Source organism: Podarcis melisellensis (assembly GCF_964234715.1).
Source record: "Podarcis melisellensis genome assembly, chromosome: 2".
NCBI lineage: Eukaryota > Metazoa > Chordata > Lepidosauria > Squamata > Lacertidae > Podarcis > Podarcis melisellensis.
In genome coordinates, this window is record NC_138529.1 from 42,580,842 (window position 1) to 42,608,028 (window position 27,187).

Consider the following 27,187-nt stretch of genomic DNA (forward strand, 5'->3'; position numbering starts at 1 on the left):
TGGCTAGCTTTACAGCAAGAAAAATGGGTTGTTGTTTTTTACATCACATAGGCGTGGGGGGGGGTAACTTACTCTTCACCTTCCATCATTACCCTAGTTCTCGCCCACTGAAATCTCCTTCCTATGCCCTTGTGAGAGTCTTTGGAGCTCCTTTGCAGTGAGTTCCAACTGGTAGCCAACCACCTGGTTGACTCGCACCTTAAAAGCTGACTTCTGATCTCTATCAGCTCCTGAGGAAATCAGCAGTTTTGTAAGCCCCAGTCGCTTATGTCTGTTCTCCAGCTGGAGGCCCTGCACAGAAATAGGCAGCTGGGGAGAAGGAATGGGGACACAGACGGAGGCGTATTTGTATTCTTCGATTGCAAACAATAAATATTAAATCTTCAAAAAGAAAAACAGGCAGCCGTGACTTGATGCAGGGTGCTAACAGAGGCCAGCAGAGAAGACACCAGAAGTCACACAACCCCAACCCCTTGGCGGATTCCTCCTCCCTTTCTCCTACTAGTTTGGGCTCACCTCTGCCTTGAGCTCATCAATCTGATCCTTGAGTTCACGGATGTACTGGGAGGAGTCGGAGTTGTTGAGCTGGCCCTGAATCATCCCTTCTTCCCTCTGTGTGGAAGAAAGAAGAGATGGGAATTTACAAGGGTCGGATGCTTGGCAGAGAAGGAAGTGTATGCATTATTTCACAGACTGCACAAATGAGCAAGCACTTTGTCTACATTATACAAATTTGACACAGTCCGTGTGGCTGATTGTTTACGTTTTGAAAAAGGGAATTGGAGAAACGACAGTCTGTATTTCCTGTACAGAATTCCTTATGTAAACAAAAGTTGAATGCTTGATCTTCAGGTCTCTTAAAAATAAACAAAAAACTTGTAAGCTGTGTAAGCAGAACTAAATAAGGGGACCAACACTGGCTACCCCTAGTTTAAACAATGACAAATAAAACATGTTTTTAGCCCCCAGACCTCTCAGCTAGCTGCAGACACAAAAGGAACAACAGTTCATACAACAAGAAACAAATACTCCTGGGGGGAAAATGCTGCTTTAGGTACAAGGCAGGTTCATTGCTCCTTATCCTCCTTGCTCCCTAACCTGGATCTCCAGCTCAGCAATCCGCTGCCGCATCTCTGCCACTGCAGCCATGCTGTCGGCTTCTCGCAGGCGCACAGCCATCACCTCTTCTTTGCTCTGAAACAGAAAATGCAAGCCGGTGGCAGCAGCCCAGTGGAGTGCAAGCAACGAGGTCAGCCAATGGGGGCGGTGGGCAGTACATTGGGGGTTGGGGGGAGGACCGCCTGCAGTTTCTTTTGGCAGCTGAAGATCTCACGAGACCCGCAATGAGTCACTAAACTACCTGGAATTCCCAGGAATACACACAGGACACTGACTAAAATCCAGGACAGCGGCTAAAATCAAAGATGTCAGACATGCAGGAGCCCAGTCTCCTCTTCAGAATAAACAGACAAAATCTGGGCTCTCCATGGATGTGTTTGCATGTTATGGTAAATAGTCAATTGTTTTTCATGAATACACAAATGGGCACCCGCTTCCTTCCCTCCCTAGCATGAAGCCACAAAGCACAATCTCTGGTTTAATGTTATATTGAAATGGGAATGGATGAAACAAACCACAACTGGTAAGCCAATGCAGGGCACCAGTGCCAGGGAACTGATTCGGAGGGTGGGGTGTATTCTGTAAATGTGCATGATTTCTGCTCTGAGTTCCTTGACTTCAGAGCAGCAGTGCAGCAAGATTCCTTCCTTGTCATGCATGAAAGGCTTAAGAGAAAGCAGCCTATGTCAACTGCATGGCATTAGACCAGATCTCACCTTGCACTCGGATTCAGCATGCTTGCGCTTGGTCTCACTCAGCTGGGTCTGCAGCCCCTTGTTCTGGGCCGTAAGGTACTGGACCTTTTCATGCAGCCCAGCACACTCCTGCTCCATCCGGTTTAAATGGTTGCTGTGGATCTGATCCTGGAATAAAGGCAAGATGATACTTGGACCCTTCCAAGACCAGACACGCTTATGACAAATAGGTTGGTGTGCACCATATTCTTACGTGGCACACTCTGAGTGTACTCAATAAGTGCCTATAATACAGTATACTTTCACTGACTAGAGTGTCATTGTTTGCATGTTAAAAAAACCCCAAACCAAACCAGGTCTTCAGTTAAGGAAATATGCTCACATTGCAAGTGGAAAGATCTCAAGTCAATTTCTAGCCATAAGAATAGAAATTTATGTTTTTCAAAGAGTTTGTGCGGAATTGCCATAACTGCAACTCAACAACAACAACAACAACAACAAAAGATTGTCACCTGGGTTTCAAGTTCCACCACCCTCTGACGCAGTTCACGGACTTCAGCTTGGGCCTGCGTCTCACGCAGACGGAGACTCATCAATTCGTCTTGGAGGTCATTCATTGTGTTCTTGCGAGGAGAGTCCTTCCATCGCCCGCCTGTCCGGCTCAGGTGGGCCTAGAGTGAGGGAGACAGAAGGATAACTTTCACGTCTTAATATAGGCATATGATGCTCATTGGTCTCAATACTCCCATGTGCTCTACTTTAAGACCATGCTATTTCCTTATATGCTGTGATTGCTTATATATCTAACTAATTTTTATTTAAAACCCTTGCTTGGTATGAGTATCAGATATACTGCTATGTAATTTACAGGTCGAGCCCTTGCAGTCTTCCATAAAAAAGGGGGTTACCATATGTCACCGAAACACCAGCATGTAGGAATTCAGCAACAGGGACAAGGAAGCAGAGCACAGCTTTGGTGGGCCACCATTCCAGTGGATCATACCTGCCAATTGTCGTTGAGCTCCTTCACCTGCTGCTGCAGTTCCCGAAAGGATTTCATAGCCTCAGACTCCCGCACTTTCATAGCCTTCAGCTCTTCCTGAAGGCGGGCCACATTGTTTTCATCCGGAAGCAAGCTATTCTTCTGCCGAGGGAAGAGGGTTTGTGATATTGTTGAAGCATTTCAACCCACTCTGGTGCCCAAAAGTCCAAAATTCTGAAGAGTGCAATCAGGAAAACCAGACCTCTTTAAATATCACGCATGCTACCTAGAGTCCCAGGATGAATATACCCAATAAGTTCTGATGAGTTTTGTGAGGATGAATCTCACCCAAAATTGCTCTTTCCCTGCTATCTTTCCCGTGACAACAATTTCTCCTGAATGCATCTTGATCATGATAAAATCCGTATTTAAACTGCCCTTGAAAAGTGCAGTTTTCAACAGTTTTTCTGCAGAAACTACTGATGCAACTTCAAGGTGTATATTCAGAAAGGAAGACAAATCATAGAAGAGCAAACAAGAAAAGGTAATCTCTTGACTTTTCCTTGCTGAGACTGATAAGTGTAAATTCACCCCCCCCCATAATACAATCTTCATCAACATGAGCATTGCAGAGAGGTCTGTATCAAGCTTTTGGGAGCTCAGGCCCTACTAGCCTAGGTTGCTTTCTAAAACATGCATGTTTCATGCTAGTTCTTTTAGCCAATGTACCTTCTCCATGTCCAGCACTTTGTCCTGCATCTCTTTAAGTGCACTCAGGGTCTCAGACTCCCGCAAACGTGACTGTTCCAGCTCTGTTTCAAGGTGACTCACAAACTCCTCAGAGTAGCGGGGATTTCCCTGCAAACAGGATGAGAAACGTTGATAAAACCAGAGTGGCTGGGACAACCCAGTTGGATGGGCGAGGTACAAGTAATATAGTATTATTATTATTACTACTGCTACTAGTTCCTAGATGTTGCAACCATCCATAAGCCTTCAGGTAACAAATGCCATCTTCAATGTTTTCGACAGTTTTTACTGCAGTGGTTGAGCGTGTTTACCAAAATGCACTTGTAGGGGGCAGAAAAGTAGGCAGGGAGATGTTTAACATTCTGCCACTGACCCTCCCCTCATGTCAAATTTGGCCCATGAGGCAGCTCCTGAAAAGAGATCTGGCCTGTGGAGCCAAAAGGATTCCCTCCCTCTGCACTAGGAAGACAAAGGTATATTTACTCAGTGGCAAAACTAATTTTTAAAAACCCATGAATTTGAGTGCATTGAATTCTTTGTGCTATTAGGAAGAGAGAGAGAGAGAGAGAGAGAGAGAGAGAGAGAGAGAAGAAATAGGGGCTACTCTGTACTTCTTGGGCCAGGAAAACCACCAACACCAAACCAGTTCACCGTACTTTTCGCTCTATAAGACGCACCAGACCACAAGACGCACCTAGTTTTTGGAGGAGGAAAACAAGAAAAAATATATTCTGAATCTCAGAAGCCAGAACAGCAAGAGGGATTGCTGCGCAGCGAAAGCAGTGATCCCTTTTGCTGTTCTGGCTTCTGGGATTGCTGCGCAGCCTGCATTCGCTCCATAAGACACACACACATTTCCCCTTACTTTTTAGGAGGGAAAAAGTGAGTCTTATAGAGCAAAGAATACGGTACTTGTACCTCTTTAATTTCACCCCCTCCCCATGCCCCGGACTGTTTCATTTGTGATGCCCATCACCTGCTGTTCCTGCAATTGCCGAATAGTGCTTTGAGCCTTCTGCAAATTCTCGGTTGCTGAACTGCACTGTTGCTTAACCACTGCCAGTTCTCGCTTGATGATGTAGTTCTCTTCAGCCTCCTGTGCGCGGGTAACTTGGCCCTGAAAAATGAGACGAGAAGCTATTATCTCAAGAGAAACACACCCACGTGTCATTTCTCTGTGGGATTCCAATTGAGGATGTGCACTCTCCTCCACTGCATCACTATGAGAGGCAATTCCATGTCCCAGGAGTCCCTTAGTACTGGGGAAAGTATTATCACCCCCAGCCCTCAGCTAAAGTGTGCAAGGTGATCTTGAGATGATGTATGAAATCAAGCAGGTATCCAAATGAGGAAATGTTGTAACAATGGGTGTCTGGGTACATGTGTGATCTGGCCATGATAAAGAGAGAAAGTTTCTAAATACCCCAAATGACAATGCCCGAAAACAGCTGGCCATAGAACTGAATGGAAGGGAGGCTACCCTCAACTTAATCTTAAAAGGCACCCAGGACCCGGTGCAAGATGTAAGTGTTGATGAGCCAACTGGGAACTGTGACCAGTGTTATCAAATTCAACGAAGATGTAAGTGGGACATTGCCAGCAAAGTCCAACAGTTACATTTGACTTCAAAAAAGGAAAATTCTCAAAAATGAGAAAACTGCCGTTCAGCTTCCTTTTTACCAGTCAAAAGGATCAAATCTCTCAATGATGCTTGCAAGTTCTTCAAAACTATGACAGAAGCCCATTTAGAATGTATAGGAAGGCATTAGAGGCAAGAAGTCTTCCTTCAGTGAATGAAAGTCCTGCCCAAATGTGAAGAGCAAAAAGCAGCATGAACTTTGATAAAATAAAATAAAATAAAATAAAAATAATTTATTATTTATACTCCGCCCATCTGGCTGGGTTTCCCCAGCCACTCTGGGCGGCTCCCAATAGAATAATACTAATACTACTACTACTACTACTACTACTAATAATAATAATAAAGTGATAAAACATCAAACATTAAAAACTTCCCTAAACAGGGAAATGCAGAGAAATGCAAGCAGACAACAAGGGATGCAAAAAAAGAAAAGTTTGCAAAGCACATCACTAAAAACATTAAGACCAACAAAAAAATTGAATACATAAAAAGCAGGAAACTGGGAGGCAGTTGGATCTTTAAATGATGGGGGGAAATCAAAGGAGTGATAAAAGAAGAAAGTGAGATTGCGGAGGAGCTGAATAAATTCCTTGCATCTGTCTTCATTGCAGAAAATGCAGGGCAGATCCCTGCGCCTGAACTGAAGCAAACTGGTGAGAAGAGGTGAAGTTCTAGGCATCACTGACAAATTAAAACCAAACAAATCACCAAGTCCCATTGGTAACCACCCGAGAGTTCTTGAAGAATCCTTTGAACATAAAATATATGGCTTGTCCCCAAGATCAGTCTTGTATGGAAAAGTATAAATTGGCCACTCTAATACCATTTTTTAAAAAAGGAGTCCAGGATGGATCTGAGAAATTAATGGCTAGTTGAGCTCTCCACCTTTGACAGGTCATTTTGGCAGGTCAGCAACGCAGCTACTCCCAGCAGCACTGATCAGCACAGACAGCAAGCTTTGCTTGCCAAGGAACGATCAGGAGAGCACTTTAAAGCTCCTCATCTTTACCGCCCCACACCTGACATCACATATAGGGCAAGTGGGTGTGGTTTAGTGGAAAATAGCCTTCTTGGCAGAATTAGGACTGTTGCTGTTGTTCTTTAGGCTGCAGTTTTCCTGTCTCACTAACCTTTTAAAGTCCTTTGACAGTATCAATAAACATTTGGATAGGTGTGACCCAGTCAACCAGACGTACTTAGTCTGACAAAAAGCATTTGATAAAAGTCCCTCACTGAAGACTCCTGAGCTCAGCAGTCATGGGGTAAGAAGAGAGGTCATTTTATGGATCAGTTATCTGGTTAAAGAACAGAAATCAGAGAGTTGGGGGAAATGGACAGTTCTCACAAAGGATGTAAGAAGGGGAGTCCTACAAGGATCAGTATTGAGACTTGCCCTGGTAGACGGCCCAGTGAAAATGCAGACTTTGTGTGCGGCAAATGTGAAAAAGGCAAATTCCATGTTAAGGAGCAGGGAGCTTCATAATGCCCTTATACAAATCTGTGATGCGACCGCACTTAGAATACTGTGTACAGTTCTAGACACCACATCTCAAAAGTTATTTAGTAGAACTGAAAAAATTTCAAAAACGAACAACCAAAATGATGATGAGACTGGAACAACTCCCTTGGGGAAAAACTTACAACTTTTATGGCATTTTAGTTTTGAAAATATGGCAAGTTAGGTGTGACATGACCAAGTTATATAAAATTATGCACACAGAGTGGCTAGAGATACGTCTCTGCCTGTCACATAGAATACCAAAACCCAACACCATCTAATGAAGCTGAATGTCAAAAGATTCTAGAGAGACAAAAGGAAGTATTTTTCTCACAGTACATAGATTGCAACCACAACATATAGTAATGGCCTTCAATTCAGATGGTTTTGAAAGAGGTTTAGATATATTTGCGAAGGATAAAATTATTAACAGCTACTAGCTATGGTGTCTGGATTGCTTCTAGTATTGGATGCAGCACTTTTCCGAATGCTGCTGTGTGCATGCTCTGCTTGTGGCCTTCTCATAGGCATTTGGTTGGCCACTGTCAGAACAAGATGCTCGACTAGATGGGTCTTCGGTCTCATCCAGCAGGGTTCTTCTTAAAGAGGTTTTTTTTGGGTTTTTTTAAGTGGTAAGCAGAGTAGCATTAATTACCATACCGGCTTCCCAAAGCATTGCTCTAGCGCTAGCCATACAAAAAAAGGATTGTGCATGTAGGTTTTGCTCCCATTTTTATTTCACTTGGTTGACTAAGGAGCGCACCAGTCTTTTAATGCTACATGTGGTTAAGTCCATATGACATCACAAGGTATATGAAGGGGGGCTGCTCCTTTGAAAGCAATCCTATGTAAAACCCTTTGCATGTGTGCAAAGCTAAGCTATCGCTTTACTGAAAAGGCTAAGCTAGAATCCATCTCTCTGAGACAAAGTGCTTTGAATGGAAGACTTTGATACATATGGTGCTTTAAAAGGCATCTAGCCCAGAAATGCTACCATGCTTCTCATTCCAGTTGTGCAACACTGCCCCCCAAAAGACTTCCAGCTCCCCCAAATCTACACAAGGCCCATTTAATACAACCCCCAGATCCACATGCTCCAAAAGGGCCTGTTATGTTACAGAAAGAAGGTTCTGTACTCTTAGATTCTGCTTGGGAGGCACAGCCTGCAGCAAGGGTTGGGGAGGGCCAAAGAATTTCACGGTTTTCTAGGCGCAACTGTAAGAGATGTGTGCCTTATTAGTTAAAAATTGTAATTCCTAGAAACTGTAATATTTATATGCCTTATGTCAGCATAAGATGTGAAAACATAATGTTCCAGGAATTTGTCTTTACACAGAGCCTGTGCCATCAGCCATATTGTGTATACAAGGAACAGATGTCCAGTCATCGAAAGCAATTCGCAAATTCAGAGAATACCTGTGGGCAGAGGCAGGAAACCAATTAGGGGAAACCAGAAAGCTCACCTTCTGCCCTTGAGAGGTATCTGTGACTTGCCCATGGACTAGGGGGGAAATGGGCTTCATAGACTGAGGGAATGTCCTTCCTCTTTCCAAGCCTACTACTGTCAGCCTCAACACCACACCAGCTTTTCTTCTCTGAATAATACCATCTGCATTCATCATGGTTCCTCCCCACCCCAAGTCTTTTCCGGCTGGCAAAGATCTTAAGTAGGTCCTCCATCAGACTTAATTAAGAACCACTTGGTGAGTGTCTGGGACCCATTAGAAGCACTACAGTGTCTGTCTCTAATTGGAAGCACTGTGTGCTTTTGCAAAATAGTTACCCTTAGCTGTACATCAATGTGTGTGCCGATGAAACAAATACACAGTAAGAAAAACACAATGAGATAGCTGCCCTCAGAAGCTAGAAGCTCAGGTGTGGTGACCCAGGAGGTCATTTTCTTTTTTAAATAATTTTTATTAACCGGCCAATCAAATCAAATCACATCACATAAATTCCGAATTACAAAGCCGAATTTTAAATTTTGTTGAGGGGACCCATATTTCAAGATCCGAAGGGGGATTCTGATCATCTCCTTGCTACTGCATTAATGTCCAAATCAGTCCAAACAAAGTTCATAATTCTATCCAGTCTTATCTTGCTGTTTCCACATCTTATCTTGTTCGTACATTTTCTCTTTTTTCTTTATGATCTCTTCTGATAATCTTCTTAAACTGATAAACACCAATAATAATCCTGTGTGAATTTTTCCGTTCGTCCAATCCTCAAATCGAGATGGTTTCCATATATCATCGCATTCATAGATAACATCGCTCTTTCCATCATTAATCACAGAACTGTCGTTCTTAAGTCCCTCTGAGGAGTTTCACCCACAATATAAAAACAGCTCTATTTCTCTGTTTCTCCTCCCAGACTTAAGTTCTCCGACAGAACTTCCCAATATGGCGACGGTATTTTTAACTGCGTCATTCGAAAGCCCTTATACATTCCACGCTCTTCTTAAAACATGCTTTGGTTAGAAAGTTTATCTCCACACAGACGTAAATCCACAGCTTAAGTCCTTCAAACGACATTTCTGACTTGTGAGGGGGGGGGGGGAATCTTGTTTAATCACATAGAGGAAAGAAAGGAAAGTTTTCCCCCCCATCCAGTCCCTTTGCCATACCGAGTCTTGGTGTATCTTCATCTGATTGATTCTTGTTCCTCCGACTCATCTTGTTTATCAGAGATCTCTTCTGTAAGCAATCTTTACTCCCCCTCCTTCCTTGAAATATGTGCATTCGCTTCATCCTAATCATTTCTTTTGAAGTTCTTGCAGCTAGAGGCGCGGATCAGAGGCAGCGTCCAGGAGCGCCGAAATCCACAGGAGGGCATTCTGCCTAGTGCCCCCATCCCCACACATTCGGGGGTGGTATAGGGCACAGCAGGCAAGGGCAGCCCCCCCCAACCCTGGGGGGGGGAGGCTATTTACTCCCATCACAGCCTCCAAATTACCTCGTGTGGGTGGGAGAGATGTTATTGTCAGCCATCTTCTGATGCGCCCCTAGTGGCCCCTCCCAGGAGGTCATTTTCTGTGGCAGTTGTGGAATTCCCTCCCCCACAATCGTGTGTCTGGCAACTTCACTGTAGTTGTTGGTGAATACAGAAGATGTGCCTCTTTCCCTTGGCCTTTGACACTCAAGAGATATTTTGGGACCCACACAATTTCTGTGACTGTAAATTGTGGTATTGAAACAGGCAGACGTGGGGGGGGGGGGAGAAGGTTAGCTTTGAGAGGTCTTTTAGAAAAGATCTCCCCACCACCCCTTTTAGTGCCATTTTGTTGTTGTTGTTGTTGAACAGTTGGCTCTGTCCTACTTTATTTCACGATTAATTTCTGCAATGAGAGAGGGGTGGAGATGTCTATAGACATCTAAGTCTGGGCCAGAAGCAATAATATGGGAAGATATATGAAAAGACTGACAGACAAATTAAGAACTTATTGAGCTAAATTGCAGGTACACATGTAAGGAAGCTGGGGTATGATGAAGTCATAGACAGGGCAGTCCTTTTTGTGCTTTCTTGCACTAACAGGACAAGAAGCAGTATCCACCGTTGCCTGGGGATTTGTGTTTTACATATCATGCCAATACCTCCCAACTTCAAGCAGTGCTGCCAGTACTAAAATCTAACAGAGCTGTAAAAGATTCTGATTCCCATGAAAAACAGAGTTCAAGCCTAATCCTGGTTTTTGACCCTAAGCAAAACTTTATTCAGTGGCATGTAGCATCAAGTAACTGAACAGGATTAGTTTAGAATAAGAGTTAAACAGGCTGTCCAAGGATCGTTAACGCTGAACAGCCGAATACTTCCTATTTGTACAGCACAAGAAAGGACCCATGACAAGCAATAAGAACACTGATGAAGAAAAACAGTAAGTAATCTTATTGGGAAAGATTGGTGTTCTTAGAAAATAGGAGGTCCTTCCCTTTGATCGGAGCTCTTCCCCGTGCGTGGAAGTCTGAGTGTGGCATTCTCACAAGACAAGCGCAGTCAGATTCTACACCGACAGATGTGCCATCACTTTATTTATTGAATGGGCTGCATCATTTGTCAGTATTGGTGTTGGTTGTGCCACTTGCACAATCAAATGCCAGACCTTGTTTGCAACCTCTGAGTTTGCCTAGTATTTGGGGCATATACTAAGCTTCCCCATATATGTATCTCAGTGCAAGAAAAGAAGTGTTGTACCCCAGGGAGGGTTTGTATGAGTTGCCAAGAGGAGTCCTGTAGTATAAGCAAGTCAAGGTGATGTTAAGTCATCCACATAATCTACCTTACAATTCTAAATAGACAATACAACTCTTACTTAATTAGCAAAAGTATTTTGTTCAAAAGTAGCTCAGCGTTAAACACTAGTTGGAACTAATTTGCTGTAACCGCTTTGCCAACAAGGTGCACTCCAGATGTTTTGGTCTATTATGGCCATCAACTCTAGCTATACTGGCTGGAGCTAATGGAAATTTAACCCAAAACATCTGGAGGTGTTGGTGAAGACTGTTATTAAGAACCTCATTTTTCAGAATCCTGAAGGTTTTATTCCCATGCATTTCCACACAAAACTCAGAAGCAGATGTTTAGCTAAGAGCAGTTTTAATGATTTTGGCCCCTTCTCCTCCTTGCAGCTATAGTTTATATATTGGTGTCTTGGAAGAAAATTCATCCACATATTAAAAAGATAACCATGGAGAAACTTCCAATATCCACATCTACAGCCCATTCAGAAAGCTTCCAACGGAACCCCCTGCAGCTTTAATAAACCCTTATTTCTTCTAGGACTTTGCAGAATAAAGAATGATGGGCATTCACACTGAAGACATGTAATTTCCTATGGAAGCAGTATCTCCATAAAGAAAGTAGTCTGCATGCTGTTTCCCATATAGACGTGATATCTATGTAAGAAATTAGATATCAAGGATACTGCAGAAAATGCAGTGATTTTCACACAATAGAGGTGTTGCAGTGTCATGGTTCTTCCTCTGACACTTCCCTCACCCACCCACAACAAGTAGTTGAGGGCTACAGTTTTTAAGTCTCTACAGCACTGTATCCTAAAAACCAGGTAAGTCAGCCAGAGCATTGTTAATTTTGAATCTGCTAAAATAATAATAATAACTGATCTGCTAAGACCCAGAAACTTTCAGCCAGTTTAAGTGAGCATCCTTCTAGCTAAAAGCCAATCAGCAAACAGTGACGTAGAAAGCTACGGCTTCAGAGCTCACATCCTTAGCTGCATAAAACAGGAAGGATTGCAGCATCATTAATATCACATGATCTAATGGATGCAACTTAAGAGTCCCCCTTTAAAGAATGTTACGGGTGATTCAAGAACCAATACAGAATTGTTAGTCTGAACTCTTCTGGGTGGAAGTGCCAAACACAAAGATAAGGCTGCAAGTGGTTTTTCTGTCCTGGAATGAAATGTTACACCAAGAGGAGAATTAGAAATAAAAAAGGTTGTACCATACCTGGATCAATCTATCTGCCAAAGCAGCACTCTCCTACAGACTCAGAAGAGGGAGATCCAGACAAGGAAGGAAAGATGAAGGAAAGAAAAAGATACAAAAGCAAGGTCACACACGCACTCTATAGCTAGAAGCACAGAAGAAAAAAGATAAAGAACCCAACAGAGCCCAAGTAGAGAACTTCCATTCCAGAACAGTGTCCAATCTGCAGCGTGACACTTCCCTTTATGGAGAAAGCAAGGCACATTTTATGCATGTGCTTTGTGCCTGTCCACAGGGGAAGGCAAACAGATATGGATTCCCTCAAGAAAATCTTGTCTTGCATTAACTTCGCTTCAATCCTGCAAATGCTGCAGCGGCCTGTCATTTTATTGCCCATTAGGTCGATGGAAGAGATCTTATTTTAGGAGTCAAACTTGTGTGTTGCCCAGTCTCCAATTAGCCAGACTCCCTGGAGTTGCTGGCTCTGGGCAAGTCTCCAAGATCTCTGTTAACAGTACATCAAAACGGGGCCAAATAACTTCTATATTTTTCATGTAAAACTTTAATATTTAGCACAAAATAAGGTCATTTGAGGTATATGGCACAGCATAGCTGAAAAACAATGAAAGGTTCAATTGCCGCACAGTGAAGTCCCAATAGCAGGCTTGGAGTGTCCAGAATATAATAAAAGTTGCTTCTGTTTTAAGTTATCATCCAAGCTGAAGTTTTTTGGGCTAATCATGTGTCTGCAGCTCCTGCAGTTTACTTTTTCCATCTTAAAGAGTGCAGGCAGCAGATCACCAAGGTTTTGCCGCTTCTTCATTACCAGCAAAGGTTGTGAGAGAGCTGAGCAACACTGCTTCGGACATATATTACTCCCTACCCTCCTGAAATAAAAACACCCCCAGCAGTCTCTGTGAAGGTACGCAGCAGAGACTAATGGCTAGCGCCCTGAGTAGTGTCCACAGTCAACCGGGACAGTCGGTTGTGTAAGGCCTCGTTTTTGGTGGCCAAACTAGTCTGGAAGCGGAGGAAGTGAATTTTCATGCGGCCGGGTACTCTCCTCACCTTCTCCAGGGTCTCAATTCGCTGTTTCAGAAGACGGTTCTCAGAACGGAGCCTCTGCAAGCGAGATCAAAGTCAACATGCATTCTAATCTGTAAGAATCAGCTTTTGTTAAGCGATGGCCAGCATGCAGAAATTATGCTGAAATCCTGAACACCGAGCTAGAGCCATCAGCACAACCAGCTGATTGAATAACCAGGAAGCAAGCATTACACCAGAGAGAGTGAGAGAGAGACAGATCTTAAAGTTCAGTAAGAAAGGAATGCTTAAAAAAAAGCTAAGGTACACTGAATGACACAAAAGGAGCCAAGGTACGTGAGCACTTGAACTTTTGCCTGAAGTTCAAGTGTTTCTATAACAGCAGAGGACACAGTAGAAAGAATGCAAGCCCTGCAGCAGACAGAAGGACCAATATACCAAGGGTACAAGGCACTGCTATGAAACAGCAAAACCATCTATGTGATCTGACCATTGGACAACACCGCACACCCTTAGGATAACAGTGTCTTGAGGCCTTGCACTGGAAGAACAAAGAGTAAGTTGACAAGCTTTTTGGGGAAAGGAAGCATGGGGAACGCCCATGTTTTTGTTCTATATGTTGCCATATGTGCAAGACAAGTGCAGGAATGTACAGGGGGGGGGGAGGTAAGGAGGCAGCTTACCTTGATTTCAATCTGCTCTTCCATCTCTCTGTTTTTGATTGCAGTGTATTCCTTCTCTAGTCTGCAACACAGACAAAATACAGTTCACCCTGATTCTCCCTACAGAACGCCAGCGCTCTGGAGATGCTCTGAGAGACAAGCCTGATATGATAGCAGCACACCTGTGCATTTAACACCTGATCTGCCCCCATCACATTAAAATAAGTCTATGCGGGTTAGAATTTAAGGAACATGGGTAATAGGCTTATGGGTTGTTGTTGTTGTTTAGTCGTTTAGTCGTGTCCGACTCTTCGTGACCCCATGGACCAGAGAACGCCAGGCACCTCTGTCCTCCACTGCCTCCCGCAGTTTGGTCAAACTCATGCTGGTAACCTTGAAAACACTATCCAACCATCTCGTCCTCTGCCGTCCCCTTCTCCTTGTGCCCTCCATCTTTCCCAACATCAGGGTCTTCTCCAGGGAGTCTTCTCTTCTCATGAGGTGGCCAAAGTACTGGAGCCTCAGCTTCACAATCTGTCCTTCCAGTGAGCACTCAGGGTTGATTTCCTTCAGTATGGAGAGGTTTGATCTTCTTGCAGTCCATGGGACTCTCAAGAGACTCTCATGGGACTCTCAATCTTTCCCATGCTTGCCAGTTAATTAACTGGCACTGTCTGCCTTGGTCTATTTTCTCCAAGCTAGGCTCATTTCTGGTACAAAAGTCTGGGCAATGAATTGTAAGAAGCTGAGCAGCCTGTGAGGTTAAGCTGCCTTCACCAGGATGCCCTTTTCTGTTCCTTAAACCAGATCCCAACCCCTGTTTTCTATGCAAAAATCAGATTTGCTACAGTTGCACCCAATCTGGCCGCTAGAGAAGCCAAGGACTGGAATAGCTAACCATCCATGCTGGACAAACACAACTCCAAAGTCTCCTGGGTCACACGTCATGATTACGAAGTGACACAAGGCCGCCTGCACGATCAGGAGACTTTTAAACTTCCAATTAAGTCATTAAGGAATGGTAATATATGATTCAGCTGCAACCGCTAGCAGTTAACATACTGACCCTAAAGCCATCTGTGTTTCTAGTCTCCGACAACACGGTATTTTACACTCACTCTCATGCTACTCTGTAATGAGGCCGAATTGCCTTATCCCTTATGTGCCCACTCAAGAGCTTTAGCCTGTGGAACTGGCACTGTTACAGGTGTCACATAATGCTTGTGAGATCTTTCAGTGTAACAGCACCAACACTTTGTTCCCACCTGCCTACTGATAATTACGCAGGCACCTTCACTGGACTCTCTCTCTCTCTCTCTCTCCCCCCCTCTTTTTTTGCACTTGCTAAAGCATTTTTGTTTTGGTGTAAGCCTATCTAGATACACATGATATGTTTTAATCTTCTTGCTATTCGTTTTAACGATATTTAAAATGTTTCATTGTTTTTAACTCTTAGTGATTTTAATATTTCTTCTCAAAAGCTCAGGGTTTTTATTACAACCAAACAATATAGAATTTTTGTTAGATAAAAATAAATAAAATAGATGGGACCCCAGTTCACAAATATGTTAAAAGGCAGCCAGGATCTCCTATCTTTAAACAGATTTTATATTTAGGATGTAAGGTACACAATTAGCTAGTTCCACAAAAAGCCACACCATGCTCTTTCCAACCCCTGAAATTTATCTTAAATTGAGCGAACGAAAAAACACAGGGAAAGTTAAGTTTTAGTATTGGGTGCTTTTTGATGTTGTACTAATTCAAACACTAACCTTACCCTTCAGGATTGTTTTCTGCTTGCTTCATTTTGACTAGGAGTGGAGTTTCCCCAATGTAATATTTACCGAGGTAAAAGGTAAAGGACCCCTGACAGTTAAGTCCAGTCACAGACAACTTTGGGGTTGTGGCGCTCATCTAGTTTTACAGGCTGAGGGAGCCCGCGTTTTGCCACAGACAGTTTTTCCGGGTCATGTGGCCAGCATGACTAAGTCGCTTCTGGCGCAACGGAACACTGAAACCAGAGCAGCGCACGGAAACGCCGTTTACCTTCCTGCCGGAGCAGTACCTATTTATCTACTTGCACTTTGACATGCTTTCGAACTGCTAGGTTGGCAGGAGCAGGGACCGAGCAACAGGAGCTCACCTCGTCGCGGGGATTCGAACCGCTGACCTTCTGATTGGCAAGCCCAACAGGCTCAGTGGTTTAGACCACAGCGCCACCCACATCCCTTGTTTACCATGGATGTCCTTTAAATCATGTGATTTTTGTGGGTGTTCTTCGTAAGCTTAAAGTAGGGTGATCAAACCCATTGAAAAGGACAAGCCACAGAGAGGTTTCTTGGTGGATAACCATCAGTATTTTCATTGCAAATTCCAATTCTCCATATACACTTACTGCCGGTTAGAACTTGGTATCTTAGCAATTAGTGAGAGCACCATATTTTAGAAGCATGGCACAGGAAGAGTTTCCGATCAGATTTAGTCTCCCTCTTTGAACTTTTGTTACAAACAATGGTTCCAAGTTCTCTCTCCCTTCTCATTAATGTTTAAAGACTCTGCCAAATTATACAGCCAACATAGTTGGAATGGGCTTAGGGTAGGAATGGGAGTTTATTTTTGACTGGGTCAATTTGCTTAACTTGCACTTTAATTATGTTAATGTGTGATTGTAACGGGATTGTTAAAATCCATGAAGTGCACAAGGAAAGTAATAAACACACATAAGATGGAGTTAATTCTGGACAGCAGGGGCAACATCCAACATGATGCTGTGCGAGTGGATTCCTCCTTCCGCTCCTCCGCCCTGCAGCCTCCTGAATGTCCCAAATCCTGCTCCAGGGGTCTTCCGGCCCTCCAAAGCATATTTGGTGGGTGTGCAGAGGGCTGTAGAGGGGAGAAGAGGAAAGGGAAGTCCCATTGGGCAGATAGAAGTCTGCTAATGTGTGGGCACAGCAGGGTATCACCTCAGGTCTTGTGAGCTGAGGGAGATAAACACCCATAAGAAAAGGTGTTTTGTGTCTACAGCCAACAAAATTAGGTGCTACTGTGTCCAAGTTTCAGCAACAGTCCATGACCACTTCTCACAAACACTATCTGGTGAAAAGGCCCCTTTTACGTGCCACCAATCATAACAGAAAACCCTGCTTCTGGCAATAAAAATTCCTCCAAGAGAAATTCCTTCGATATACAGTGGTACCTCGGGTTAAGTACTTAATTCATTCCGGAGGTCCGTTCTTAACCTGAAACTGTTCTTAAGCTGAAGCACCACTTTAGCTAATGGGGCCTCTCGGTTCTGCCGTACCACCAGAGCACAATTTCTGTTCTCATCCTGAAGCAAAGTTCTTAACCCGAGGTAATATTTCTGGGTTAGCAGAGTATGTAACCTGAAGCATATGTAACCTGAAGTGTATGTAACCCTAGGTACCACTGTAGTTGTTCAGGAGACTTCCCACATCAACAGCTTTCCAAAGAAAGTGACAAAAGACACTTATGTATGAGATATATGATAAAATAATACTTACCGCTTCATTTTCTTAGGGTTGTATTTGACCTGGTAAGCCTTAAAGATCAGCTTATCAGGACAGTTTTCAAACTGATGAGGAATCACCTTCTGGAAATACTGTGAAAAAGGCAACACTGAAGTCAGAATGCGCCTAGGATACATTCCCAGGTCAGCAAACCTGCTTCTAATGTCCAGATTAATTATATCTACTCCTTCCCAGAAAGCTAAAACAGAGGGAGTGGCCAGTCTTTGGAATGCCTCTTGTGATGTAACACTTCCAAGTGCTGCTCACTTGAATTTTACCTCTTGAGAATCACACAATGTAGCATTACAGGAGCACTCCTGACCACATTTGTTTTAGTGCATTAAAAGCACTTTAAAAACTTTAACTCTTTCCCACCTCAAGGCACATGTGCAACACACCAAACACACAGGGCAGGCCTCAAAACAGGCTGCCTATAGGCTCCATCCTTTGCTATAAGATAGCTATAAGACAGCACCTCCTAAAACAGCGTTGAAGCAGCAATGAACAGACAGCAAGGAAATGCCACCTTCAATCACTGCTGCTGTCACCAGCTGGGGTGGGGCCCTCCTCTGCCCTCACAGAGGCCCCCAGTGCCAACTTCCTTGTGAGAAGTGTCAGGACTACCTTCTCTGGTGTGCATGTGTGCCGTATTATCAACCGTCCCCAATTAGACCACTTGATGTGACAGGAATGACAAGAAGCTGGCAGATTCCAGCTAGGCCCCATTCTCTATGGCCAACTTCTAGGAAGGCTGGGTCACTGGGCTATTTTTAAGGATCTGCCAAGGCCTGCTTTTTAAACTGTGAGCAGCCTGTTCCCATCCAAGCTGATCACTGTGAGAACCTTGTAACATTAATCATTTGGTGACCAATATTTCTGTTTTCACTCCCTATCCCTCCCCTCCCCCCATTTGTGCAAGCCTGAAGGCAGGGATTATGCTGTTTTTACTGATTTGTAAGCCACTCTGGGTGATTTTCCAGCTAAGGAGCATAGTATAAAGGCCTTGAATAAGATGTATTCCATGTTATGGGAAAACTGGGTTGACCTGCAGTGGAGATTAAATCTGGTATAGACAGACTAGATTCATTTCAGGAGAAGAATGTGTTTAACACAAATCTCACAGTGAAAATATTACAAATGGGATAGGTCCTGGCCATATACTTAAAACATTTTTATGCGACTCGTCAGCTGAAATTGCTCCCAAGCTCCTTCTGCAAGGGTGAAGAACCAGGATCAGCTTTCAGAAGATTTGACACTTCAAAGTTGTGAGTCAACACAATTTAGATTGATTTTTACTGCCATTTTTGTTTCTGTACCTTCAGCAATTTTTTCTGGCATTATGTCTTTAGCCCTAAAGGCTTAAACTTTGTAAGTTCAACCTTGCAATTTGCCACCCAGTTGGGTAGATAGTACTTCCGAGCGCTAGCTAATCCTGCATATGACTTCCAATACCTATCACAGTGGGACATTGTCTTTCTCCACCTGTGACAGTTCTAGTTTCTGCCCTCTTAAGTCTCAAAACCAGGAATACTCAAAGCAACTTCTAAAGTTTGGTTTCCTTACCTTCCTTTTAGAATTACTGTAGGAAAAGTAGGAGCAAAATAGATATTTGAATACCTCCGTATTTCAGCACTAATGGTATTAGCAACTGCAAAAAAGCAACAAAAGGTCCCAACTCTGCTGCACTCAGTAACAGCGCAATCCCAACCATGTCTCCTCAGAATTATTTCCTACTGAGTTCAAGGACATTTGCTGCCAGTTAAGTGGGCTTAGGATTACAGCCCAAGGTATTTTCTTGTGATACTTCTCTTCCTCACTTGGTAGATTCCAAACGCCAACATACACCGGTATCTTAAAAGGGCTATAATATTACAAGAAAGGACATTCCAACTAAACATCAGGAAGAACTTTCTGACGGCAAGAGCTGTTCAACAGTGAAATGGACTCCCTCAGAAGGTGGTGGATTCTCCTTCATTGGAGGTTTTTAAGCAGAGGTTGGATGGCCATGTTCCATGGGTGCTTTAGTTGAGATTCCTACAGGGGGTTGAACTGGAGGACCCTATGAATCCCTTCAAACCCTACCACACTCTGATTCTATTATTGTTCTTCTACCACTCTATGATTCTATTATTACACACATGTTACTCATACAGCATCCCATTTGGAATGCTTACGTAGTACCACAAAAGACTGAGAAGCATTCAAAGCTGCCCCCTGGAATGCAAGTGGGCATTGAGACTCTGGTCAGGCCTTGCCCCTGCAAGCAGCTTCTAGATCCCAACAGCTGATAGTGGAAACAAGCTGACTGGCTCATCACATAAATCAAACTGCAGAAGAATAGGGAGCTGCCAGAATTTGGGCCATTGCTCTCAGGCATAGTCAGGCTGAAATGGCTAGGGTTTAGGATGTTCCAAAGATGACTGGTGTGTCAGTTCTCAACCAGCCCCCCACTTCCATTTCCCCTTCATGTCTTTCTCCCCCCATACGGGTATCCGAATGAGAGACAGAAACTAGCAAGGCTACCTCTAGTCCTACAGTTCACCGTAGAGCTGACCTGTGACATCCCCTCCATGTCCAGTTGCATCAGTTCAGCCTGGTTGAATTGCAGAAGAGCCATCCCCACACGGAAGACTATTTCCAATCCCTGTAAGAAGTCAGCAGAAGTTAGATGGGCTCCACCCCAAAAATGGAGTTTCCCATGGTTCGGAGTAAGCCTATGGAGTAATTGAGGAATAAGCCACATTTCCTATCAAGTGGAAATGCAAATGAGATTAGAAGATATCCAACAGTTTCCAACCCCCGATAAAATCATCAATCCGCTTGAGCACATCATCCAGAGAATGTGTTGGCTCATCTATTGCCAGGTTAGGCCGAGAGAGCTCAGAATTGAACACGACTTAACAACTTGCTTAAGCAGCAGCGGGCATATGGATGCTAGGACATTTGCACAAGTATAAATGAACACATTTACAGAATTCTGTGACAAATGGAGCTGAGATAATACTTTGATGTCTTTAAAGGGGGATTAGACAAATTCATGGAGGATAAGACTATTAACGGCTGCTAATAATTTTGGCTATATACTACCTCAAGGATCACAGGCAGTAGGCCTCTGTATACCTGTTGCTAGGGAACAGCGGAGGGGGAGGGTTTGTTTCCCATTTCCTCCCCGTTGTGAACTTTCCATTAGGTATCTGATTGACCACTGCAGGAAACAGGATGGAGCAGATAAGGCCTTTGGTCTGATCCTGCAGGGCTCTTCTTACAGCATTTGAAGACACTTCGTTTAAAGGGATGTTCTGTAATCTGCAATATTTTGAAGAGCTGGTGTTTGGCTACAACACCTTTTTTATGGAAGTGGTGTCACTTTTAAACATAATATCATTCAGACACTTCCTTACACAACCTGGGCTAGTGGCGTAGGAGAGATGGACACAGTGTACATTATTATTATTATTTTTACTTATACACCATCCTATATAATAGTTCACAAGAAGACAACAACTTCCTTGTAGTTTTGTGGACTTCCTGGGCACGGGTCAGTTTCTGACAGCAGATGAGAATGCTGAAAGTAACATGTTTATTTCTGGTTCATTCAACATAACACTAAGTACCGTATTGACCCAAATATAAGCCACACCTGAATATAAGCCGCACCTTTAAAATTCAAAGGGGGAAAAAAAGACAATACCCAAATATAAGCCGCTCCCTTAAAATTCTGCAGGCACTCACACCCGTTCCGTTTTACCATATGTCTGTTTCAGCAGCAATATCGTAAAAGCCAATTTTTGTAAGGTCGCAAATTTAAGCCACACTTTAATTTTCCATGGTTGGAATTTGGAAAAAAAAGTGGGCCTTATATTCAGGCCAATACGATAAATCCTTGTATGGAGTTCCTCCACAACATGAACTCCCCCACCCCGCTTCCCCACATGTGCTCCCTAAGTTTATTCTGAGGGTCCCCCCTCGATAGATTTAGGGACAGCACAGGGCGCACACACCCATTGCGCAAGCAGAAGCTATTGCAGTCTGGCAGGGATTTAGTTGAATACCACTCTTTGATCCAGGTTTTCTTCTAAAATATTTAGAATCTTACACTGTGTCTTTACACAATCCACATTTCATAGCACACAGCAGCCTGGAGCAATGTTATTTTAAAAATCAGCCATTAATTCTTCCTCGATATATGCAGACTTGTTGTGATATGTCACATTAAACAGGTCATGCTCTCACTGCTGCTCCTCCTGTCTTTCTGTAGCCCTGTGTCTTTCCCTACCCCCTTCACATTTTTATATCGAATGCTTTACCTCGTACATGAAGATGTCAAACACTCGAGTGGCCACAGGCAGAGGAAAGGTGGTAAGGAAGAGGGTAAGAAACCAGGATGATGCATACATAGAGGTAAGGAAGCTTTGAGAACGGAAGTGGATATTCAGTTCAGGCAGCTGCTCCTGAAGAGACACAGAACACAGCTCTTAATCAAGAGGAATAACAGAAAGTCTTGAGCATCACAGTTGGATTCCCCAGAGTCAGGACGCTGGATTCTCAAAGGCAGGGCCTCACGTATAGTAATTAGCATCCTTAACCTTATTGCCCTAAAATAATAAAGCTGATGTACTTGAGACTGCTACAGGACTTTTAGGAGGCAGGAGGGAAGTAATGCACAGTCTGACAACTTGTACCCTTAGAAGCTTCATTATGCACAACAAACGCAGTCTTTTTTACCTGCAGCATGTACTCAAACTGGTAGATGCAGAGCCCTAGCTCAGCCATAGTGGGTTTAAAGAGCTCCCGTAATCTGTACTCTTGCATCAGACGTACAAACACACAGAACGCCTCTTCTTCAGGCATCTAGAAATGAGACAAGAGGCTTGCATAAGCTTCTTCAAAGTGATTCTGTACCAAAAGACTGGTATCACACAAGACTGGTATCACCACAGATCCCCCCCCCATTTTTAAAAAAAATAAAGAATGCAACAAGGAAAGGTGATACCAATAGCAGAACATATACTTTGCTTGCACAAGCTGTCAGTTTCAATGCCTTGCACCTCCAGTTAAATGGGGCCTAGGGAGCAGAAGTGGGCAAGATGCTTGCCTTTGGAATGCTCTTGCAAATCAATGTAGACAACACTGCATTAGATGGATCCATTATCTGTTTGTATGTTCAACAGGTAACCGCCACGTTGCCACAAAAGTATTCAAGAAAAACATTCTATCTACTGTATTCACAGAGTCAATATTTGTACAAGTAACACAAATCTTAAGTGCATTCAGTATGAATAACTTCAATTAACTGGATATGGGAACACATTGTAGAATTGTTCTTCTTTGGTACACTGCATTAGGGCTTCTCAGCAGGATACTGCTGTTCTTGTTGTATTATAATGGATACTTCTAGTGCCTAAACTAGTATTAGTTTTCATTTGCAGCAATAAAATGATGTGTTCTCAAAAATGAATTTTTCAGTGATGCTTCTTCTAAATCAGATATCCCCATTTTATACTGACATATGCATAACACTCTACCCATCACTGTTTAAAGTAATGGCAACTTGTTTTGTTTTGAAGCACTTGAAATTCCATATGGTTTTTCATTACTAAAGTTGATGAATAGGCTTCCACTCTTGTATTGGTGACATTAGTACAAAGGAGTGACAGTGGGATATCAAAAAGATGACTTGAAAGCCCAGCTCCTAGTCCAAACACAGGCCCAACAGTGAATGTAAATAAAAAATTATCTTCATTCATTGTGTTTATTCTAGATTCCATTCCTCCAGCCTGGGCCAGGAAAAAACCACATTTGTAGGACTTACCCTACAATGAATTTCGAAATCCCTAGGCACTAGCATTAATATAGGTGCCTGAAGATTTTTTAGGCCTGCTTCTAGCTCAGCCTTCCCCAACCCTGGCTCCCAGATGCTGTTGGATTACAAGCCCCATCTTCCACAGAAAGCATAGCCAATTGCCATGGATGATAGGAGCTGTAGCTCAACAAAATGTGGGGATCCAAGGTAGGGAAAGGCTGTCTAGCTGAAACTATTTGGAAATATCAAAAGCTTTAATAAAGTAGGGTCATATAAGAGAATGTTTCCTTCTACAAGGAATGTAGTAAAACCCAGTTAAAATTTGTGTTTGGCACTGACCAATGCTAAGGTGCAAGCAACTAGATTTATAACCTGTTTTAATATTTTGCAAGGTACTGAACTGTTCCATAAGCTCCCAAGTAAAGATGAACACAAGTTCAGGCCAGACATCTACTCCCATGTTGTACAAACCTGCATCAGAAGCAGTCCAACGATGAACGCACTGCCTTGGCAGTACCCAACCTCACGGTCTACTAGAGAGTAAGCCTGAAAGAAAAGCAAACCTTAAGCAACAGTTGGTCCAGATTATCACAAAATACAACTATCAAATGCGCAAAGGGATTTGAAGCACAATTAAAACACACAACTATGAGGCAGAATTTTGAAACAACTTGTTCAACCACACACAGAATTTTCTTAATGCTGGAAAGTTTCCAATATCAGCAGTGGGAAAGGGAGGGGAACTGGGAAGGATCCAGACCATGCCATTCAAGTCACTGCTTAATACACACAAGGAGAATGAGGACCTTAATACAATTAAAATTCAAATAATTGTTGTTGTTTTGAAAAAAGGAACTAAATGAAGAGATGTATACCTTTAAGTACTTAAGAACAGTGCTTTGTTCCCCACAACACACAGAACACATTTTCTAAAAAGATTAGCTGGCTGGGAATTTCCCTTCTTCTAAGGTTCTCAGGATGTGCCTTCTGCATTTCTTTCTGGGAAGTTGGGAATTTATTGAATTGGCTTAGCTTCAGCATCTGCCCAACTCTTCCTCTTTATAAAGCAGGTTAAGCATTTGTCTTTCCAGACTGCGGTTCAGCTGCAATCCTTGTGTCAACTACAAAGCCAACTGGGAAGGAGGAACGCATAGCTAAGCTATCCCAATGGCACAGTGTAGTTACATCAAGGAGCAATGTGCAGAAACACCTCCATCTCAGGCATAGCTACATCTTATATTCCCCTGAGAAGCCAACAAAATTTTGCCTCTGGCAGTCAATTATGTGTGGTCATCAGTGACTCCCGTACCAATGGATGAGTCACTTCTAAAGTAACAGATGAGTCACTTCACACCACACATCAAAAAATGGGAACAGGAGAACAAGAGGGATTGCCTATTTCCTTCTCCGATGTCTGGCATGAAGCAAGACAGACATCCTCAAGTTCTCTGCATGTGTAGAGGACTCAGTGGAGGGCAAGGGACTTCTCTCCCATGTCTGGCACAGTGACAGCCCTTCCGAAGTTTTCTGTAATTTGCAAAGGCCTGGGTTCTAAGATGGGGTGGTCTGTGGTGTGTGTGGCTTTATCAACTGGCTTTCTTAATTCCTGCTTCCCACAATGCATATCCTGCGAGAGGTTGGTTCTCTTTACCACCACATGGCTTTATTACATAGCTGGAATTTTAAAATTGTATTTAAGTTTTAATTTCCCAAAGTCTGGACACAAGTCTGGACACAAGTCTGGATATCACAGTGTGTTTTCTGCTAGGCAGAACCTACAGCTGTTCAGCATATTGATGTTAGCCACAAGCCATAAAATTATTTGCTACAAAAAATGGCATTAGAAAGGTCTGCAAAGCAATAAACACCCCATTCCCCACTGTGGAAGTCAAGCAATTCCTTTAGAAACTATCCATGGCTGGTATATTTCATGATACTGAGAGCTGAAGGACCATCAGTTCTTATCAAGGCTGTCTCAGGAGAATTTCTAGATATAAAAAGAAGAAGAATTCAAGTACCCCAATATAAAGCTGTATCCAGGGATTCAGGGATCCATGTGACAAGGCCCATGTAATTTAAGGGGCAGAGAAACTAGCATGTATTATGGTACCAAGATTTTACAGAGCAGATGAAAGTAGTGCATAGATACCACACATTTTGTCTTATGAATTATGAATGCTAATACCCAAACTCTAGGCAGCTAGAAGTCTTTCTTTGATGTGCAGGTTAAGCCACTTTGTAAAGTTCAATTCATGAATTGCCTGAATAACAAAGGATCAGACTTTTGGAGCATCAAGCACTGAGTGTTGATTTCTAAAGCAATTTCATTAGGGAGATTCCTACTTGCCTTCATAACATTGAAGAGGACCTCTTGGCCCAGACTGTCCTGTCCCTTAAAAAACTCGTGCTCTGGGTATGTCCGGGCAATATCCCTCCTGATCAGCTTTTCACAAGGAGAAGACATCTTTAACAACTCTGAATACTGATTCTTCACTGGCATGTCAGTGGCACTGCACAGAAGTTGCCAAACAATGGCTCGGAAGTGGTGGGGGATTCCTTTCCTTATGAGCTCCTAAAGTGGGGGGGGGGGGAGAGAAACAAAGTTTGAGAAACCCCAAGTGACATTTGTGAAGTAGGACTCCCAAGCCCAAATCCTGTCCACAGTTCTGCTCAATATACCATAAGGAGGCTGCATATTTTAAACCTTTGGTATAAACTAAGGAGGACGCTGGAAGCAAAGCAATTACCTCATGATCACAGTATATTGGAATAAGTCGGCTTGGTAGGAGAGAAGGGAGTGCATGAAAAAAAATTAAGTTTTCAAAACTGTAACCAAAATTCTATTGGCAGAGAATTTCTGTTTACTATCTAGTTCTCTGTTTGGAACTATTAACTGATTGCACCATAATTTTTTATGCATTCTTTGCAAATTACCATGTACATCAGTGGCATTGTATAAATAAAACTTTCCTTCCCTCCAATACCTTGTCTCTGATAAATTCTGCTCCCCTCAAACAACCACAGACACATCATTACTTACACATTAGCCCACAACTGTGATGTAAGTGTGCACAACTGTGAAAAGGATTACAGAGTTTATGCAATCACACTTGTGTTATTATAATTAAAAGTATTCATTAGCTGCATTACTTACAAATGAGACAACACAATATGAACATTAAAAGCAATTGTCACAAGCCAACCAATAAAAGGCTAAAATACATATCACTTCTTGTTTTTACAATACTTCTTGTGAGAGAAGGAGTAGTATTGTACTGCCCATCGCCAGAGCAGACTCCCTCACCTTGAGCAGTTTTTCCTTCTTTTTCCGCCATTCTTCCCATTCATTTACAATCCTCCCCCACAAGATCCAGGTATCCTCCTCAAGATGGCTCAAGTTGGATGAGGCAGAAGAGCTCGAGACCAAAGAGGACCCACTATTCCTTCGCGAGCCATTCATGGAGCGCAAGGATTTGGAATCTGCTTCCAGAAGCCTGGGAAAATGACAGGCTGTTAGTAGCATCCCTACCAGCCCCACAATCAGGTTACACCTTCAGAGATATGCAAGCGCATCAACATCTAACTAAGTTACCACAAAAGTAGGACTCCTCAGTTACACTTGGTATGCACAGAACTTGCAGTTGAACTAAGCTGAAATGCTTTTGAACACAAGCTTTTTGACATGCTAGCCCTTCTAGCAGCATACAAAGCATCTCCAAAGGTAAAACAACCACAAACATATCACATGAAACACAGCAAAGTTTGTCTGCTGATGGAGTCTGTAACACAGGGGTTGGCAAGCTTACCAAACAATGGGCCGGCCCACCTTCCGTCCGCCGGAGGATGGGCTGGAGCATGTGTGCACGCGTGCTCTTCCGGGTCGCTTCTCCGTCCCGCACGCGTGCACACATGCTATTTCTGGCGCAAATCCAGGTCAGAGGAGCGCCCGTGCGCATGCGCATAGGCTCCATAAACCTAGAAGTCATTCCCTGTGCTACGCCACACCAGTAAGAGCAGG

General features: G+C 43.2%; 1 protein-coding gene across 6 annotated transcripts in view; it reads right to left on the minus strand.

Annotated features, from left to right (window-relative positions):
* The window catches only part of EVI5L (ecotropic viral integration site 5 like), a 51,246-nt gene that overhangs the window by 7,311 nt on the left and 16,748 nt on the right, over window positions 1-27,187 (minus strand). For 2 of the 6 annotated variants that reach the window (XM_081898385.1, XM_081898386.1), the window contains exons 3-20: window positions 26,474-26,663; window positions 25,517-25,741; window positions 23,641-23,715; window positions 22,092-22,217; window positions 21,674-21,817; window positions 19,921-20,010; window positions 17,361-17,458; window positions 13,861-13,921; window positions 13,202-13,255; window positions 12,155-12,187; window positions 4,523-4,663; window positions 3,526-3,654; window positions 2,818-2,958; window positions 2,327-2,485; window positions 1,836-1,982; window positions 1,099-1,194; window positions 517-612; window positions 199-309 (exon numbers count right to left, since the gene is read on the minus strand). In XM_081898385.1, coding sequence (XP_081754511.1) covers window positions 199-309; window positions 517-612; window positions 1,099-1,194; window positions 1,836-1,982; window positions 2,327-2,485; window positions 2,818-2,958; window positions 3,526-3,654; window positions 4,523-4,663; window positions 12,155-12,187; window positions 13,202-13,255; window positions 13,861-13,921; window positions 17,361-17,458; window positions 19,921-20,010; window positions 21,674-21,817; window positions 22,092-22,217; window positions 23,641-23,715; window positions 25,517-25,741; window positions 26,474-26,663 — 2,116 coding nt within the window. The remainder of the gene's footprint in view (window positions 1-198; window positions 310-516; window positions 613-1,098; window positions 1,195-1,835; window positions 1,983-2,326; window positions 2,486-2,817; window positions 2,959-3,525; window positions 3,655-4,522; window positions 4,664-12,154; window positions 12,188-13,201; window positions 13,256-13,860; window positions 13,922-17,360; window positions 17,459-19,920; window positions 20,011-21,673; window positions 21,818-22,091; window positions 22,218-23,640; window positions 23,716-25,516; window positions 25,742-26,473; window positions 26,664-27,187) is intronic. The other 4 variants (XM_081898387.1, XM_081898389.1, XM_081898388.1 and 1 more) reach the window with 4 other exon arrangements.